A 17,232-nucleotide genomic window follows, 5' to 3' on the forward strand; every position below is an offset into this window, starting at 1 on the left:
TCAGAAGACGTGAGTTTGAAGACAAGCTCTGCCGCTGACATGGACAAGTCGCATAAACCATCTGGTTGAACTAGGTCAGTGGTCATTAGTCTTTTTGAGTGTAAAGACTCATTTTAAACACTACCCCCCCCCAAAAAAAAATTCTGGCCCCTGACAGTTATAACTACTGTTGACTGAAAGACTTCATGATGATAAAAAGCTACTTTGAATTCAGTAATGCTTTTAAATGTTTATATTTTATTAATACAAAAACATTCATTTGGAAAATAATCCATAAGTAAAATCTATAATTTATTCAGTCTGCATAAGGTATTTTTGCTCAGTATAGAGTGATACTCATTTTGTCTTAGCTAAAGACCCAAATGACAGTGTTTTGTTTGCATGTGGATTGTTGAACCTTCTGCAGTAACTTAGTAGCACCTCTGTTCTTGTCTAACACATTGGGAACAACCAGATAAAAGGATCTCTAAGGTCCTTTCTAGTTTTAAATCCTGTACTCCATCTATTTACATAGAAACAGTTGATACATGACATAATTATATAGCAAGTTGAATTGTATGGGTACCATCATAGCATTAAAATACAGACAGATAACATCCATTCCTAATATGTTTATTTTACCAGTAGCAGATCCAGTGGAGTTGTTTAAATTATCTAGTTTTATTTTTTTTTTTTTAAAGCAGTTGGGGTTAAGTAACTTGCTCAAAGTTGCACGTCCAGTTATTTCTGGGTATGGTGCTGAGTATCAGAGTCCAGATTCGATCCCAGGGCATCCCTACTCTGGGGCTGGTGCTCTTACTCACTGACCCACCTGGCCGCCCCTAAATGATTTCGTTTTAACCAGTGCAAAAACAAAATAGCATAAAGGAAAGGAAATGAATGTTGCAAAGACAAAGGATTATTTTTTGGCAGAAAAAGTTTTGTGTATCAAGAGAATGTGGTACTGTTTTCCTTTGTTCTAAGCCAGGCCTGCACAACCTGTAGCCTGCCAAAGGATTCCTTCTATGTATAAGAGATGCTTTCCTCTACATTTTTTTTGCAAGTTGCCTGAAATCCTTTGGCAAACCAATAAGTGGCCCAATGGTCCGCAGATTGTGCAGGCCTATTCTAAGCTTAAAGAAGTTATTTAAAAGTAAACTTAAAGAAGGGAATGAGAAAACGCCAAAATAATAATAATGCTTTTATTTAGCATCTTACTGGTTATTGAACATTTTCATAGTCATTTTCATGTAAGATAGTTGGTACACATGTTATTAGCTCTATTTTACACATAAGAAAACTGAGGCCCACAGAGGTTAATTTATTCAACTAGTAAGGTCACACAGCTAATAAACAGTGGAGCCAGACTCTTTTGACTCTCAAGGGCTTTGTACTATAGTAGTTCTTTATAAAGGTGAGGATCGTAGAAGGAAATAGAAAGATGATGAAGTAGAAATTAGAGAGGAATGATCATAAAATATAAAACATTAGCCCCAGAAAGAACTTTAGAGATCATCTAGCCCATACCCCTCATTTTAAATGTGAAGAGTTGTAGGTAAGTCAAGCAACAACATAAGTTTCATTTCTGCTCTAAATAAAAGGCTATCTGTCACAAGCTCTGAGAGTTACAGAATTGGTAATTATGCCCACAAAAGTGACTAATATGGCCACACCTTTTGCCCCAGAAGTCATACGGCTAAGTGTATGCCCCAAAGTCATCAAAGACAGGAAGGTCCAATATAGACACGAACATGCTGAGAGCAGCACTTTAGGTAGTTGCAAAGAAATACAAATAAAATAAACATCTTTCATTTAAGGAATAGCTAAATAAAATGTGGTACTTAAATGCGATGGAATATTACTGTGCCATACAAAATGATGAATATGAAAAATACAGAGAAACACTGGAAGACTTAGATTGACTGATGACAATTGTGGTAGAACCAGGAAAACAATATATCCATTAATTACAATTATGTAAATGGAAAGAACAGCAATAGCCATAAGAAATTGCATGTTATATGATTTCATGATCCACCTTAACCCTAAAGAAGACAAAAGAAAATGCACCCTCCTCCATTCTTTGTAGAAGTGAGTGCTACGGGAGGGAGACATTGCATATCACAGAAGATTTGGTTTATGTGTTGATGACTTTTGCCACACTGCTTTTTTTCCCCTCTCCTTTTTTCTTCTTTAAGGGATGACTTTTTGAGAATGGGAAAGAAGAGAGATAGACTTGAAAATGACAGTGTATAAAAACAAAAAATTTCAACTAAGAGAATTTCTTTTTAAAGACCTCTGGAAGGAGGACTGGAAAATAGGTTTATATTTCAACATTCTGAGACCTGAGTCCTACTGTACTGGTACTAAACCTGGTTTCTACCCTCTTTTTACATAAATCGATGTCAACCACATCTGTGGACCTAAATGATAACCAGAACTCAGACCTAGAAATAGCAAAACAGGCAGACCTGAATTAGTACATTATTTTAAAGTTACCTTAGCCAAACATGTTAGAGAGCTCTCAAGTGACCAGTCTGCCCAAGATCTAATTGTAGCTGACTTTTTCCTTGCCTTCCAAGCACTTTATAGAGTCACCAGATTTAAGCTGTGGATAAAAATAAAATTCAAGCAGATATTATTAATGCTATTTTTGGATTTCACACACATATATTTATGTAAGTATATGTTCAAGTGAATTCACGTATTGAAAGATCTGGCACATTGTAAATGATAAGGCAACATTTTGAAGGGACTCTTTGAGGGTAGAAGATGTGGTCTGAGGGTGGGGGTTGGATGGACAACCTACTGAACAAATTGTTGCTTACACAATCAATTTGCTGTTTAAAAAGATGCGAGTTTGCTTTTGACTGACTGAATACTCAGGTCCTATTTTAATAGTTGGCTATTACTGCAAAGCCCAGCAATATCACAGAATCCTAGAGTTGGAAGGAACCACAGTGGACATCCAGTCTAGCCTGTAACTGAACAGGAACTTTCTCTATAATATAACAAAATGTCATCCACCTTCCAATTAAAGACCTCCAGTGATAAGGGACTCACTGCTTCCAGAAGCAGCCCATTCCACTTTGAACATTTCTAACTTTGGGGAAATGTTTCCTTGTATCAAGCTGAAATGTGTCTTTTCTGCAACTTCTCTTATTTGATTCTGTGCAGGGCCAAGCAGAACAAAGAGTCTTTTTCTTCCACATTGCAACCAATGGTCAAAAATAAATATTCATAATCTGTAATACCCCCCCCCCCATTCTCTTTTTTAGAACATTTCTGTTCTTTTCAACTGATCCTGAGCTATTACAGTCTCCATATCCTCCCTTCTCCCTGTCCTGGTCACCCTCTTATATATCAAATGGCACCACAAATTAACTAGCCAAGGATATTGCCTTATATATACAGTGGGGATGTTGGACACCAATTTTGCTGCAGTTGAGTTTATTCCTAATCTGACACATCCATCCCATACCAATACATTTTAATTAGCTCTTTTGCTGACTTGATGACTAGGCACCATTCCTGTTTTCCAGATCTAAAACCTATACATTCCTCAGAAGAATCCTAGAATACAGAACTATCACTTTGCAAAATAATAATAGAAGCTTTAAGCCTCTTGCTTTTTCTGTTGAGCAAATTCTTTATAAGCAAGCCTAAGTAGCCTAATTCTAATCATCAAGATAAAAATGCACCAGGATTTTTGGTGATGTGCTGACCCACTACTTTTCTGTAATCATAGAAACAAGGAGAGCCATGACGTGGCATATTTAATATTGGGTGCTTAAGCTGAATATCTGGCCAGAATCCTAATTTCGCAGCAGTTAGATGTAAAACTAAAGAAACATAAGTGTCTCAGTTGAATTTATCTTATTAGGGGATTTGGGTTATGTTAATGCTATAGCTTCATTAATTACCCCATATCAATAAAAAAGGCAGCTTTTAGCCTCCTAGTGTAAGAGAGAAAAAGAAATGGTCGTATCAAAGGAAACCTTCAAAGACTGCTAGAACTGTCTCTAGGGTAATTTCTGATCCTTGCATTCTTTCCACTTCAAAGTTGGCTGTGTGTGTGTTTGGGTCGAGGGGGAGGGGGAAAGCTTGAATCTGATTTCTCTAATAAGTGTTGGCACTAGCCCTGTTTGATATTAGATGCAGGGAACATTTTGATTTGTTATCGTCTTTGAAATCATTCTGATGACCTTCAGAAAATGGCCTCTTGTTACATACAGTTGGGGGGTAGATGGGGGATGGGCTGTTGAAAGAGGTGAATGGGAAGGGGGATGAGAGGAGGGAAAAATCCCAATTTAATTCACATTCAGAGGATGCCCTGAAATTGTGCTTTCAGCAGAGTTTTTTGTTTTGTTTTGTTACAAATGTGTGTCTTGATTGAAAGTGAAAAGTTGAAGAATAATAGACCTTTAACAATGCATTCTTTAGTACTATTGCTGCCACCTTTTTTATTTTCCTGGGGGAGGGTGGGCAGGCATATAAGATGCCTGAATATGAGTTTCTTATTTTGGAAACTTAAGTCACCCTAGAGCTTGAAAAAATTGACTACCATTGCTGTTTTTAGCCCTGCAACAAAACTGAACTTTTTTCACTTGTTGACTTTTGTTTATATATACTAAATATAGACTTTCAAAGTTGAAATCTCCTTGGGGAATAATAAGTTTCTTATGACGAGCCAGTTGTGACTAACTTTTGACTGTTGACATCCACTGCCTTTTGTGGTTTTTCCCAATTGAATATGCAAACAAAACTTTGAAAAGCCCCCTAAATTTTCAGCAGTGATATATGTGAAATTTACACACATCAACAACATGAAATACTTTAGAAAGAGCAGTGGATTTGGAATCCAAGGAGCTGGGTATGAATCCTAGATCTGGATCTTACTTTCTTTGTGATTTTAAGTTACCTAACCTCTTGAGATTTCATTTCTTCATCTCTAAGATGAAGGGTTTGAATTAGATGGAGGTGGGGAACCTGTAGCCACATGAGACCATCTAGGTCCTCAAGAACACCCTTTAAACTGAATCCAAATTTCACAAAATAAATCGCCTTAATAAAAGGATTTGTTCTATTAAACTTGAACTCCATCCAAAGGCCACACCCATGGACCTACAAGGCCACATGTGGCGCTCAAGGCTGAAGGTTCTGCACCCCTGATGATCTCAAAGTTTCCTTTCAGCCTCAAACCCTTTAAATTGAAATGCAGTAGAGACTCCCCCAAAGTATACACTTCAGATTAGAAAACTTAGTGAATGAATGAAAAAAAATTAATTACTTGAAAAATATTTATTTGGTGTTTACTATGTACCAGGCATTGTGCTAAGTGCTGAGTATACAGATAGAAATTGAGGGAGACAATATATTTAAGACCGTGCAGCTGCAGAGCAGATGGAAAGACTTGAAAGTCTTAAGGGATGCCGCTGCAGAGTGGGTGGCAAGTTCCATGGGTGCTGAGGATACTTGATGGCATCTCATTTCGAACATTCTGCTGCATCTTGATTTCTCTCTTTTGAGAGCACAAACTCATGAATGAATGGGGTGTTTTAATTTCCCCTGTGTGGCAGTGACCTCCCATGTGAAAAGAAAGGTACTTTGGGATTTTGATTTACACAATAAGAACAGATTTTTAAAAAGTAATTGATGATCTTTGGAATTTATTTCATTTTAACCTATTCATAGTCCTAAAATTTCCTTATACGACATAGTACTATATATGTACAATTCCATTCCCAAGAGTTCAGATTACAGATTTGGCTATCAAGGGCCATGATATTGGGCTCTCCATTTTTAAGTCTTCCTAATATCCCCGGGTTGTCTGCTTAAGGGCACTTGACTTTCTTTTTTCTAGAATTGTAGTTCAAAATATTCTCATTCAGTAAACTAAAAATTTGCAGTCTCCAACATCAGAGAATAGCTTATCCGTGAATTTTGGAACCAGTAAAAAATTAGTTGCCATGCTCTTGTAGTTGAAAACTCGAGCTAATGAATTATTCAGTGATACCAGGACAGAATCTCTGAAATGAATTTTCAGAAATCTTCCTAGCCCTGAAGAAAGGAAGGACATTGACTCCAGACTGTCATTTAGATGTCTGTCTTTGGCATATAGCATAAATTCAGTGTAAACCACTTGCTATGCATTCATTGGAAAAGAGAGAAACCCATTGTCACAGGATCCTATTCTGACCAATGTGCATCAGGTAAAAATACACCATGTTATTTTAAATCTTTCTGGCCCAGATATCTTTGGCAGTCCTTTGGGTATTGAATGGTATATTTAAACTTCTATTGGGGAACAGTGGCCTACCATTGAAAGTGTATGGTTTGTTTTATAAATTTTCATTTAGGCTGGGAAGACCACCTCTGAATTATGTCTAAGAATATTTCTTACTCGTGGGTATGTTGTACCCAGCAAATGCAAGCAAGATCCAAGTAACAGTTTAGAATTGGACCCTTTATATACCATGTTGGCTGATCAGGCCACATGGCGGGCCGACAAGGTACCACCCCACTGTCCCAGGTCGTACAGCAACGATCTCAGGTAAAACTTCAGCTTTTAAAGGCCACTCAGCCAACGGTTAGGTATTACGTAAGCAGAAACTTGCAGAGGCCAAAAACAGTGATTGGTCAGTAAACACCTTGAAATTCCCACGGCGGGTGCCAAGTCTCCCTGACCCAGAAGCCCACCCACCTCTGTGCAGATGAGCTGACTGGCAAAGGGTGGAGATTCAGTAGGGGAGGGTAGAATCAATCCAGTCACCTCCATGAGGGAGGGCCCAGGCACAGGCACAGGCACAGGCAAGCCAGGCACTATATTGGGGAATGGGAAAACCAGGCACAACAGGTATCATTTTAAATAAATCAATTTCTAGGTCCTTAGATGTACTTCCTTTTGTATTTTTGTGTGTGGTATCTATATTCCTTTTTTTGCTTTTTTCTTGACTACCTCTCTTTTGTGTATTTATTTTTTTATATTTATTTATTTATATATTTTTATTTATATTTTATATATTTATATTTATTTATTTATATATTTGTGTATTTTGTATATTTTTGTGTCCTTTGTGCATTGTCGACAAGTAGGGAGAAATAAATAATAGAGATATATTTTGGCTAGAAAAAGCCATGGGCTTAAAATGGATGGTTAAGTTTTGTTTCGTATTATAGGAACATTCATATTACTTTTTTTCAGAAAAGTGAGTTTTAAAATCTGGGTATCTCATTGTCTTTTTGACAATGATTTTGGTAGAACTAAAAGATGCAAAAAAAAATTGTTATTCATCCTGCAATCCCTGAATAACTTTTATATGCCAGAGGCCCTAGGAGAGGGCTCTGATACCTGATACATGACTTCTACACAAATGGCTGTTTACTTCAATGAAATTTGTCCCAGGTGCTCCCTCCCCCAATAGCACATCCCTTCTCTTCTCATAGTTCCCTTCCTTGAGGTACCTGAGGATCCTCAAGATGGCATTCCACCTGAGTCTTCCTATAGTGAGTGTGCCATGTTCTAGAAATGATTCAGACTTATTCCCTATAACTTTCTCCCAGGATCCATTTCTGGACGAACAGCTAGATAAGCCAATAAACTAATTAGTGATACTAGAGAAAACCTGTGATAGTGTTTTAGTGAATGCTAGTAGCTTAGAGACTTAGAATACCTTGTTCCAACTTGCTTCATACTCCCTCTCCCTCATGCAGTTATGTTATCAGAGACCTTCTAGACATACAATGTCTTAGCCTAAAGGAATGATTTTAATGGAAAGAATTTCAAACACTAGAGCAGACTACCTGCTTGTAGGGTTAATCTAGCAGCCATTCAGGTCCATATTACTTTGAATTAGTACCTGATCTTGACCTGATTATCAGACCCTACCTTAGACCTCAGATTTGGGGGTGGAAGGTGGGGAAAGAGAGGCAGAAGGTGGAAATATGGTCCTCTCATTTCCTCTTGGCATTCCATGAAGAAACAGCTTGTTTATGGAATTTTGCTATACAGTCAGTCTCTTTAGGAATGCGATTTTTTGCGTGTGTCTATAAGAATACTTTTCACTATTGGAATATCTAGAATGGTAAAATGGAACAGTAGAATGTTATTTATATTTGGAGCAGCAAAGTGTTTTTCTTCCTCAGATCTCACTTTTCTGCATGAAAATTAAGATATTAAAGAATCATAATAAAAGAGAATTTTAAGACTTTAACTGGTCTTCAGAAATTATCTCATCCAGATCATTCATTTCACAGACATGAAAATGAAGAAGCGATTTGAGGGAGTGCCAAAAGGCTTTTCTAAAAACATCTTTTCTGCTTTGTGTATTCTAAGTCGTTTTTCCCCACCTGAATGCTTCTTGGCCCCATTTGTACTCCAGAATCAATAGCACAGCTCAGTGCAAAGCATCCATGTCTCCCATTTTCATCTTGACCACTGGTCAATCCCAACAAGTTCCAAGAGGCTCATTGACCAAGTGTTTCAGTTTACTGTAATCTTGAACTCATATTAAAAGAGATTTTTAGTACCCAAGGGACACATTGCTGCTTCTTTCAGTCTGCAGCATCCATGAACCACTTCCCACACTATACTATTGTAATTTTTTTGTCTTACTTAGTTTGTCCCAAATTCTCATACTTGAGACAGTTTCATGTGCTGTTTGAGCACAGGAAACACAAAAATTTTTGGTTAAAATTAGGTTAGGATTGGAAAGACTTGAATGAACTGATTCTGAGTGAAATGAGCAGAACCAAGAAAACATCGTACACAGTAACAGCCACAATATGCGATAACTAATTTTGATAGACTTACCTGTTCTTAGCAATGCAAGGATCCATGACAACTCTACAGGACACATGATGGAAAATGCTGTCCACATCCAGAAAAAGAACTATGGAGTCTGAATACAGATCAAAGCATATTATTTACTCTTTTTTTTTGTTTGTTTCTATCTTGTGGTTTCTCCCTTTGATTCTAATTCTTCTTACAACATGACTAATGTAAAAATAGGTTCAATATCAATATATATGTAGAGCATATATAAAATTATGTGCTGTCTTGGGATTGGGGGAGGGGAAAGATGGAGGGAAATTTAGAACTCAAAATCTTATGAAAGTGAATGTTGAAAACTGCGCATAATTTTTTAAAAAAATAGGTTAGGAAATTACATTGTGTGATATCATAGGCTAGTAGAAGAGTACTGACTTGATACATAGTAGTCCTAAGATAAGTGACTTTCCTTCTCTATTTAAGGAGCACACCCAGCCCAGACATCTCTTCATTTCCTATAAGGCTGCACACCTCTGGACTGTTCTGTCATGCCCCAGAAACCCCTTCATCCTGGAAAATGACACAGCCCTGGAATTCATACCTCTGTACCCTCTATCCCTAGAACCATCATGCCCCTAGGTGGGGTACATTCCCCCTAACCCCCCTTTTTATCTTTCTTTTATGTATTGTCTCCCTTCCTAGAATACAAGCTCCTTGAGGGTAGAAACTATCTTTTTGCTTGTTTGTATTCCCAGCTCTTATAGCTTGGTGCTTGGCACTTTAATGCTTATTTACTGACCTACTTCCAATTACTTCAGTTTTCTCTTGTGTAAAATGAGAGAGTTGTACCCCCAAGTCATTTCTACCTTGTAGGAAAAAAAAATATTCTAATACCAGGCTAAAGGATAGCTCAGGTCCAAATTGTTCTTTTTTAAAAACAAAGCCTAAATTTTCATTGTAGGCAATAGGGCTATTTCAAACAGTTGTAAAGTCTAGAGCCAGAAAGTATCTTAAAATTTTCTGGTCTCTTAAAAAATATCTTAGGGAAGACCTAGGAAGTGACTTGTCCAAAATTTTGCAGAAGTTTAGTGGCAAAGTCAAACCTAGAATTCAAGCTCCTTCCATTCCTGTTGAGTGTTTTTTCTGTAGAGTTAAATTGCCTTGTCCTCTATTTAAATGGTTTGATCATTTAGATTTCTGATTTTTCAAGCCAAGCAACGGACACAGCAGATTCCAGCATCAAATAGCATAATTGACATTAATTATTTTTCATTTTTTTTTCAGCTTGACATATGGTCTAAGTCCAACTATCAAGTGTTCCAAAAGGTAAGTTTATGCTTTTTGTTTCTTATTTAAGAAATTTGAGAGACTTGGAGACTTTGCTGTTTGAGTTTAGGTTTTTAATGAATTCTTTAGTAATAATAATAACTAGCATTTACATAGCCCTTACCATGTGCCAGACACTATGCTAAGCACTTTACAATTATTACCTCATTTGATCCTCACAACAACCCTGGGAAGCAGGAGCTACTATTATCCCCATTTTATAGTTCAGGAAATTAAGGCAAACAGGTTAAGTGATTTGCTCAGGATCATAGAGCTAAGAAAGTATCTGAGGCTGGACTTGAACTCAGAGGTCTTCCTGACTCCAGACCCAGTACTTTGTGCCACCTGTAGATGGCCAGTAGTCAAAGTAGTGTATATTACATGACTATTGACTATAAAGATCTCTCCAGAATAGCTAGTGATCTCCTTAATTACCAGATACAATGACCTTTTCTTAGTCATCATTCTTCTTGACCTTTTGGTAGCATTGGATACTGCCAACCACCCTCTCTTCCTGGATATTCTCTTCTCTCTGGGTCTTGGGACATTACTGTCTTATAGCTTTCCTGGCTGTCTGGTTGCTTCTTTTCTAGATCATTATACAAGTTCTACCTCCTGCTGATGTACCTCTAGGTTTTGCCTAAGCTGCCTTCCACCTTTCTATACCCACTTTCTCAGTGAGCTCATCAGCTCCCGTAAGTTCAGTTATCCTCTCTATTCAGGTGGCCTACTACTTGCAAAGCACTCTGCTAGGTACTAAGTCAGTTAATCAACAAGTATTTATTAAGTATTGGTCATTTGCCAAGCTCTCTTTTAGCCAATGGGTATTCTGCTATAAAGAATGAAACATTCCCTACTCTCAGTAAGCTTACATTCCATTGGAGAGATAACAAGTACATATAAAATATGTACACATATAAACAAAGTAGTTAAATAGAAGGTAGTTTTGGAGGGATCCCACTAAGAGTTGGAGAGATCAGGAAAGTCCTTAGGTAGAAGATGGTGCTTTAGGGGCATCTTAAAAGAAAAGAGGGACTCCTTGGGAACCGTGTTCCAGGCATGGGAGATAACCAGTCCAAAGGCACGGAGATGGAAATGTACTATTTTGTATGAGCAACAGAAAGAAGGAAGGTTTAGCTAGATTGCAGAGTGATGGAGGAGTTGTAATGTCCAGTGAGGCTAGATTTAGGGCTGGGTACTTAATAAATGCTTCCAAATTGATTAATGGACTATGGGTAAGCATTTTTCATATGGCCTGAGAGCTTTTCCCAAAGCCCTGCCTAGCTAGCCTGAGAGAATCCTGGTTCCCTTTTCCCCCTCCCTTGTAGAAGAGTTTCTACCCATTCACTAACCTTTTGCCCAGCTATTCGTTATCCACAACCCCCACAGTAGTATTTGGAGCCAACTTCCTCTTATTAATTAAGAAACAGCATATTTTCCCTTTTTTTCTAACATAGCCTTGCCAAAGTTTGCTTTCCTTCCATAATACAGATAAAGGCTTCTGACAAAGGTGTTTGGTTATCATCAAGTGTTGTGTACTGTCTGAAGATATTAGGTACTAATATGCTAGTCTTTGGGTACAAAAAGATACTTTTAGCTTAATCACTAGTAGTGGTAGAGTTACACTAATTCTTAACCTTTTCAATAGCAATTCCCCTTATGATCAAAGGCAACACAGTTGGCATAGATGTGAAACAGATCAAAACTAACTGGGGGAGGGGAGAGAGTTCAAACCATGATTGTGACCTCTTTACCACCATGACCTAACCAATGGACCTAACCAGTCAAATAATGAAGAAAATGGACTCCTTACCATCTAGAGTTTTCGAGGATCACAGTATATTCTAATTTGGTCCTTATTGCAATGAGCCAAGTACTTAATCTTAACCTCCTTATCTAAGTAGCCATACCTATGGGAGAAATTTACTTGTTTAGCATGCGCAGATTCTTAGTCTTAAATATGCACTTCTTCCTTGCAGTCCTGTCTTGTAATTTTCTCATAAGCAGTTTGTGAAAAGCATTCTAGGGAGAGGGAATTCTGCTCATTATCTGTTGCTTCCTTTATTTTAATTGTTAGGGACATTAAAGCAGAGTCCCTTTTATTTTTTAACTGGTCTTATAATTTCTGTACACCATAGCATTGCAATTAATTTTGCCAGTTTCTAGTTCTACAGAAAGTAGATGATCACTTCACTTATGGCAATAAGCACCATGGGGCAATAACCTAGTATTTTAATAATGGTACAATTTTCATGCAAATACATACCCTTTACTCAAAAACACCATTGCCTTTACATACATTTTTTAAAAATAATCTGCTTTATGAACATTTTTGAATGCAAGGTAGAGCAATTTATTAGAAAGTTGTGCAATGTATAAAGCATAGAGTTGGATAGACTGCTATGTTTTTAATTCAGGTGTCCTAAAAATAACCTCTGTTTAAAAGCGGAGAAGGGGAATCTATCAGATCAAATTGAGCTAGAGTTTAGGGTTAGATGTCCATTAAAAAGAAAAAAGATTAGATATCCATTTGAAGGGATTTAGGGATTCCTGTTGTTTTCTTTCTTGCAATTTAAGTAACTAATTGGAAGCTGAAACTCAGAGGGGAAAAATGTATGAATCTCAGGGAATGGAATAAGTATCATGTGGTAATATGCACTGACACTAAACATTGCAAATTCACCCTTTGTATTATACGTGTAATTTAAAATATTATAATCTTATCTCTAATATTAGAATCCAAAAGATAAAAAGTCAGCTATTTGGGTGTAGACTATAGAATATTTGTGTCAAATACTCTAGGTAGATACCATTGAAGTCCTCTTTTCTCTTGAGACCCATAAGAATTAGTGGATTAAAGAATCCTCTCTTTTCTCTAGTGAAATATTTTCTTTGCTGTGTCAAGTAGATAAGAACATAGTGAAAAGTAATCTAGTACAGAGTTAACCGTAATAATCCTTTATCAATAAAGCTTTGAACTAATTATTGCCATGGAAAGGGTTTGGATTTTGTAATGAAGTATATTTTCACATAACATAGTGTATTCTTTCTGAAGATGTTTGTACAGTAATAAAATAGGTAATGTTGATGAGGAAATAATGTAGAAATGGCTGTAATATCTTTATTTAATAGTGTCCATCTTAATTAATGTTAATTAGGATAGCTAATGACCAGAATATGTAACTTCCCACTGTTTCATTCAACCAGCCACCTTCTACTTTCTGTTAAAAGCTAGAACACAGACAGTGCTGGATATGGACTTTGAAAGTGTGGCCTGCTTTTTGGTGCAGTCTTCTGTGAAATTTTCCCCTGCCCCTTCATCCAACATGATTTCAGGGTAGAAATAGTGAAAGATGGGTGTTGGGCAGAAACATAACTAGAGTTATCCTTTTTTAGGATTGATTGGCCTACCATAACCAGCTGTCCACTTTACTTTTATGTCAAGTAATATTGCTCTTCTCATCCACTTGGAGAATACTGTTTATATAACATAATAGTCTTGTCTGTAGTAACACTCTCCTACTAGTCAACCCAAATATTCCCTTTCAGGCTTTTATCTTTTTTGTTTTTTGCCCACTTATGTAATTTGTAGTAAGTTCAGTTATCAACATTAATCAAGAAGGCTTGTGGGAACAGATACTACTTTATCCTTGATATAAAGGAGTTTCATGAATGTATGACTATACATACTTATATTTAAGCAAGAAAATGGTTCCCAAACTCCCTAATGGCTAGTGGGAAGATACTGTAATTCTCTACCTCCACTAAACTGAGAATAACTTACTAGCAGCAATAACTAAAGTAATATCATTGAAGATATTTTGATTCTGTATTGCTTTGGTGTTAAAAACCCCTAGGGGTTCCTTCCTGTGGCACTCATTCTGTGGTTGCAATTACTGTTGCATGTGTTTTCCTGCCCACAAATAGTAGCAGTAAACCATCACAGAAAAGGCCCCAGCATGCTAAGAAGGCAGCCCTTCAAGGTCTTTTCCTTCAATGTGCTGGTGAAGGACAGGGGAATTGCCTGGGAGAACCAGCCCAGGTTCCTAAACTCGAATGAATGCCACAAGGATTGCATCAAAGATTAACAAAACATGTACACACCTGTCAGAATCTCCCAAGGCCTATGGTCTGTGTCAGAGAGGTAAGGACCAGGATCTTGTGATCTTGCAGCTAACCCTGACAAAGGAAGCTGAAATGTGCTCTTCCTTTTTAGTTCAAGCTTTGACACCATCCCCAAGCCTTTGCGCTCCTCCTTATTAGACCCCTTACCTAAGTGTGTCTAAGTGGATTAGGGCTGGGGACAACTCTCAGTGGACCCATTATTGCTAACAGGTCTCATCATTTACTGTGGTCCCCTGGGGACTTCTTGAACTTCGTCCTGGGGTGAAGAAGCTTTTTATAGCCAGCATAGCTACAGCAGGGTGGATTCAGAGAATGGAACTCCGAAATAAGGGGAGGGGTGGGGAGGACTCTCTGAAAGGGCAGGAACACAAAGAGCCATGAATGGTTTTAGTGTGTTCATATTTTTCTGACATTTAAACTCTGCAGGTGCAGTGACTGTTTTGATCTTTAACCCTCTCATTTCAACACAGTGTGAATTTTTATACAGTAACTTAGGAAGAATGAGAGTGAATCTAGAGCTCCTGACTGTGTTAAATCTTGGCTGGACGTCTGAAGAAAAGAGGCAAGGTGTGTAGAACGCCAGGTAGCCAGGCAGAGAATTGAAAGATCAGATCATAGGGATCAGCACATGGTTCTCTTAGCTTTTTTTTTTTTTTAACTTGGAAGTGAAACCAAAAAATAGCGTTTGGATCAACTAGTTCTTTATATGGCAACAAATCAGTCGTTTCTCTGGAAGCATTGTGCAGGTGAAGGAGCCCAGGCTTACAGTTTCACTTCTGCCACTATATTCAATGACCTTAGGCATGTCATTCCTCTTCTGGACCTCCATTTTATCCTCCTTGAAATTTGAGGAATGAACTCCAGGCGGTAACTTTTTACAAGAATAAAACAAAAAAACATTATGTGGCATGCCCCAAATCCGATCAAAGAATACTTTGTGAATGGCCATACAGATTCCCAGGGTTGATTTTTAAAATAAGGATCATCAAGAGATATTCTGGCTCCTTTAGGATGGGGTATTCTGTGATCCTTAGTGGTAGGTCTGTGCTTAACCCTTTGGTTGCCAAAGCTGTAGGTTGTAAGTGTTTTGCCCTGAATTTGCTCACTCAGCATTGCTGTTTCACCTCTTTTTCCAGATCTCAGGCTGGGCCTCAGCCTTAAAGTTACTTGCTTTTTCACTTGGGTGTGTTTATTGAGACACCTCAGAGTACCATACACTTACAGCAACTCACCCCTGGTATATATGACATCCTGAAAGTTTGCTGGTGGTTTGTAGTAGGTTAACAGCGGCATAAGGTGCATTAGTAAGAATTCAGTATTCCTAAATGGGATTGTTCAGTTGTAAACTGCATACAGCATGACTTCCCATGTAAGGAGACCATGGCTATGCTATCCCTCTAATCACAAAGAGCTAGGAGTACACCATCTCTGTGCATATATAGCTGTGTATGCTCACTGTGTGGTATTTTGGGGCAATGTAAATGCTAATGAGTATTAAGTAAAACCATTCCCTTAGACTTCACAGCCTGACCAGTTGTGATAATTTTATTTAGGTTCTCTTTCCACCAGCTCTGTGGCTTCCTTTTTAGGAATTCACTTTAAAAAACCATAAATGAAGAGTTTTAAAAGGCTAAGAAGAGGTAGGCTCTACGTGTCAGTGCTCAGACTTAAAGGCAAATCACAATTCTGTTTTATTCAACAAGCTATTTATACAAGAGCATTATTATGCAATTCCCCCACATCTTACAAGAAAGAACCTAGCAAGGAATAGTCTGGAAACCTTAATCTGAGTGAGGGTAACCTCTCCAAAACAACAGATCCTTTTGTTGTTTTCTAAGGAAGCAAGGCCATTGTGTATCATGGATGGTCATATTTGCATTTGTTTACCAAGCATTGAATTCTTGCTTCATATGTTTTGTCTGTTTGTAGAATTGTAGGGTTTTTGCACCCAGTGAAGCCCAGGGAGCAGTTTTCACCAGTGCAAGGACAAATGATCAGCCTAATATATGAAAATGTATTCCTGTCAATAATCTCTGAATAAGTGACCGTGCAGGATGAATGTATGCAGGAGATAAATATTGGGGTATTGATGGCATTTGGCGAAAGAAAGAAGATGGTCATTTCCAGGGTCATCCTGAATGAAGGTCAGCCCCTCCCTGGGCCACTGGTTGTCTATATCAGATAAGCTGGGTAAGCAGAACATATAAATAGTGAGCCTTGTTAAACTTTAGCTCTGGGGGCCTGGACAGCTGATTGCTGCCAAGTAGGATCAGTATGCTATTGCCCAGACAGCTGAAATGTTTCAGCATTTCATCTTATCTTTTATTAGACGCATTCTAAAACCTACTTCTAAAACCCCTATCCCCCTTTTCACTTCTCTACTACTTCAAGCATCTAAAACCAGAAAAAGATTAATCAGTGATTGATTGTTAACACCCATCCCACCCATCCCCTGATTTTCTTTCTTTCTTTTCCCTGTTTTTGATGCCTGTGTTTCACCTAAGGTCCCTTTCTTCTCCCAGGCTCACTGAAGGTGCTTAGCTGTTACCACCCTTACTAAAACATAATGGAATTTGCCCTTGGTGACGACTATTTGAGTTCCATCCTGCTTTCTCTTTTAGAGATGTTATGAATTGCATTGAAAGTGGTTTGTGGGTTTCTGGCATTAGAAAAGTAATGGAGTAGTAATTTTTCATTTCTATAGCCTCTTTCTTCTTGAGGACTTATGTAAGACTCCTTAAACCCCCAAGACAGGAATGGTGACCTATTCTGTGGTTGAGGGGTGGGAAGAGAGCGGCTCCTCCAGAACAGTAAGCAGAAACAGAGCCTAGGCCAGAGAAACTATAGCAGATCCTCTGGCCACCATGAGGAGAAAGGCCATAGCTCTGAAATTCTTCCTCTGAGCCTGCTTAGTATTCAATTTGGCCATTATTCTAGTGCTGACTCACTGTGTGAACTTAGACTGTAGGTCATAGAATTCTCTAGCTTAAAGAGAACTTAGAATTTGTTCCAACTCCCTTATTTTATAGATG

At 37.9% G+C, this 17,232-nt stretch overlaps 1 protein-coding gene across 1 annotated transcript in view; it reads left to right on the forward strand.

Annotated features, from left to right (window-relative positions):
* Window positions 1–17,232, forward strand: part of MED27 (mediator complex subunit 27) — a 256,004-nt gene that overhangs the window by 225,461 nt on the left and 13,311 nt on the right. The window contains exon 6 of the mRNA XM_069069312.1: window positions 10,034–10,075. Coding sequence (XP_068925413.1) covers window positions 10,034–10,075 — 42 coding nt within the window. The remainder of the gene's footprint in view (window positions 1–10,033; window positions 10,076–17,232) is intronic.

This window comes from Petaurus breviceps, unplaced genomic scaffold (genome assembly GCF_028583685.1).
Source record: "Petaurus breviceps papuanus isolate PSGF00001 unplaced genomic scaffold, PetGlider_PUasm1.0 90779, whole genome shotgun sequence".
Taxonomy (NCBI): domain Eukaryota; kingdom Metazoa; phylum Chordata; class Mammalia; order Diprotodontia; family Petauridae; genus Petaurus; species Petaurus breviceps.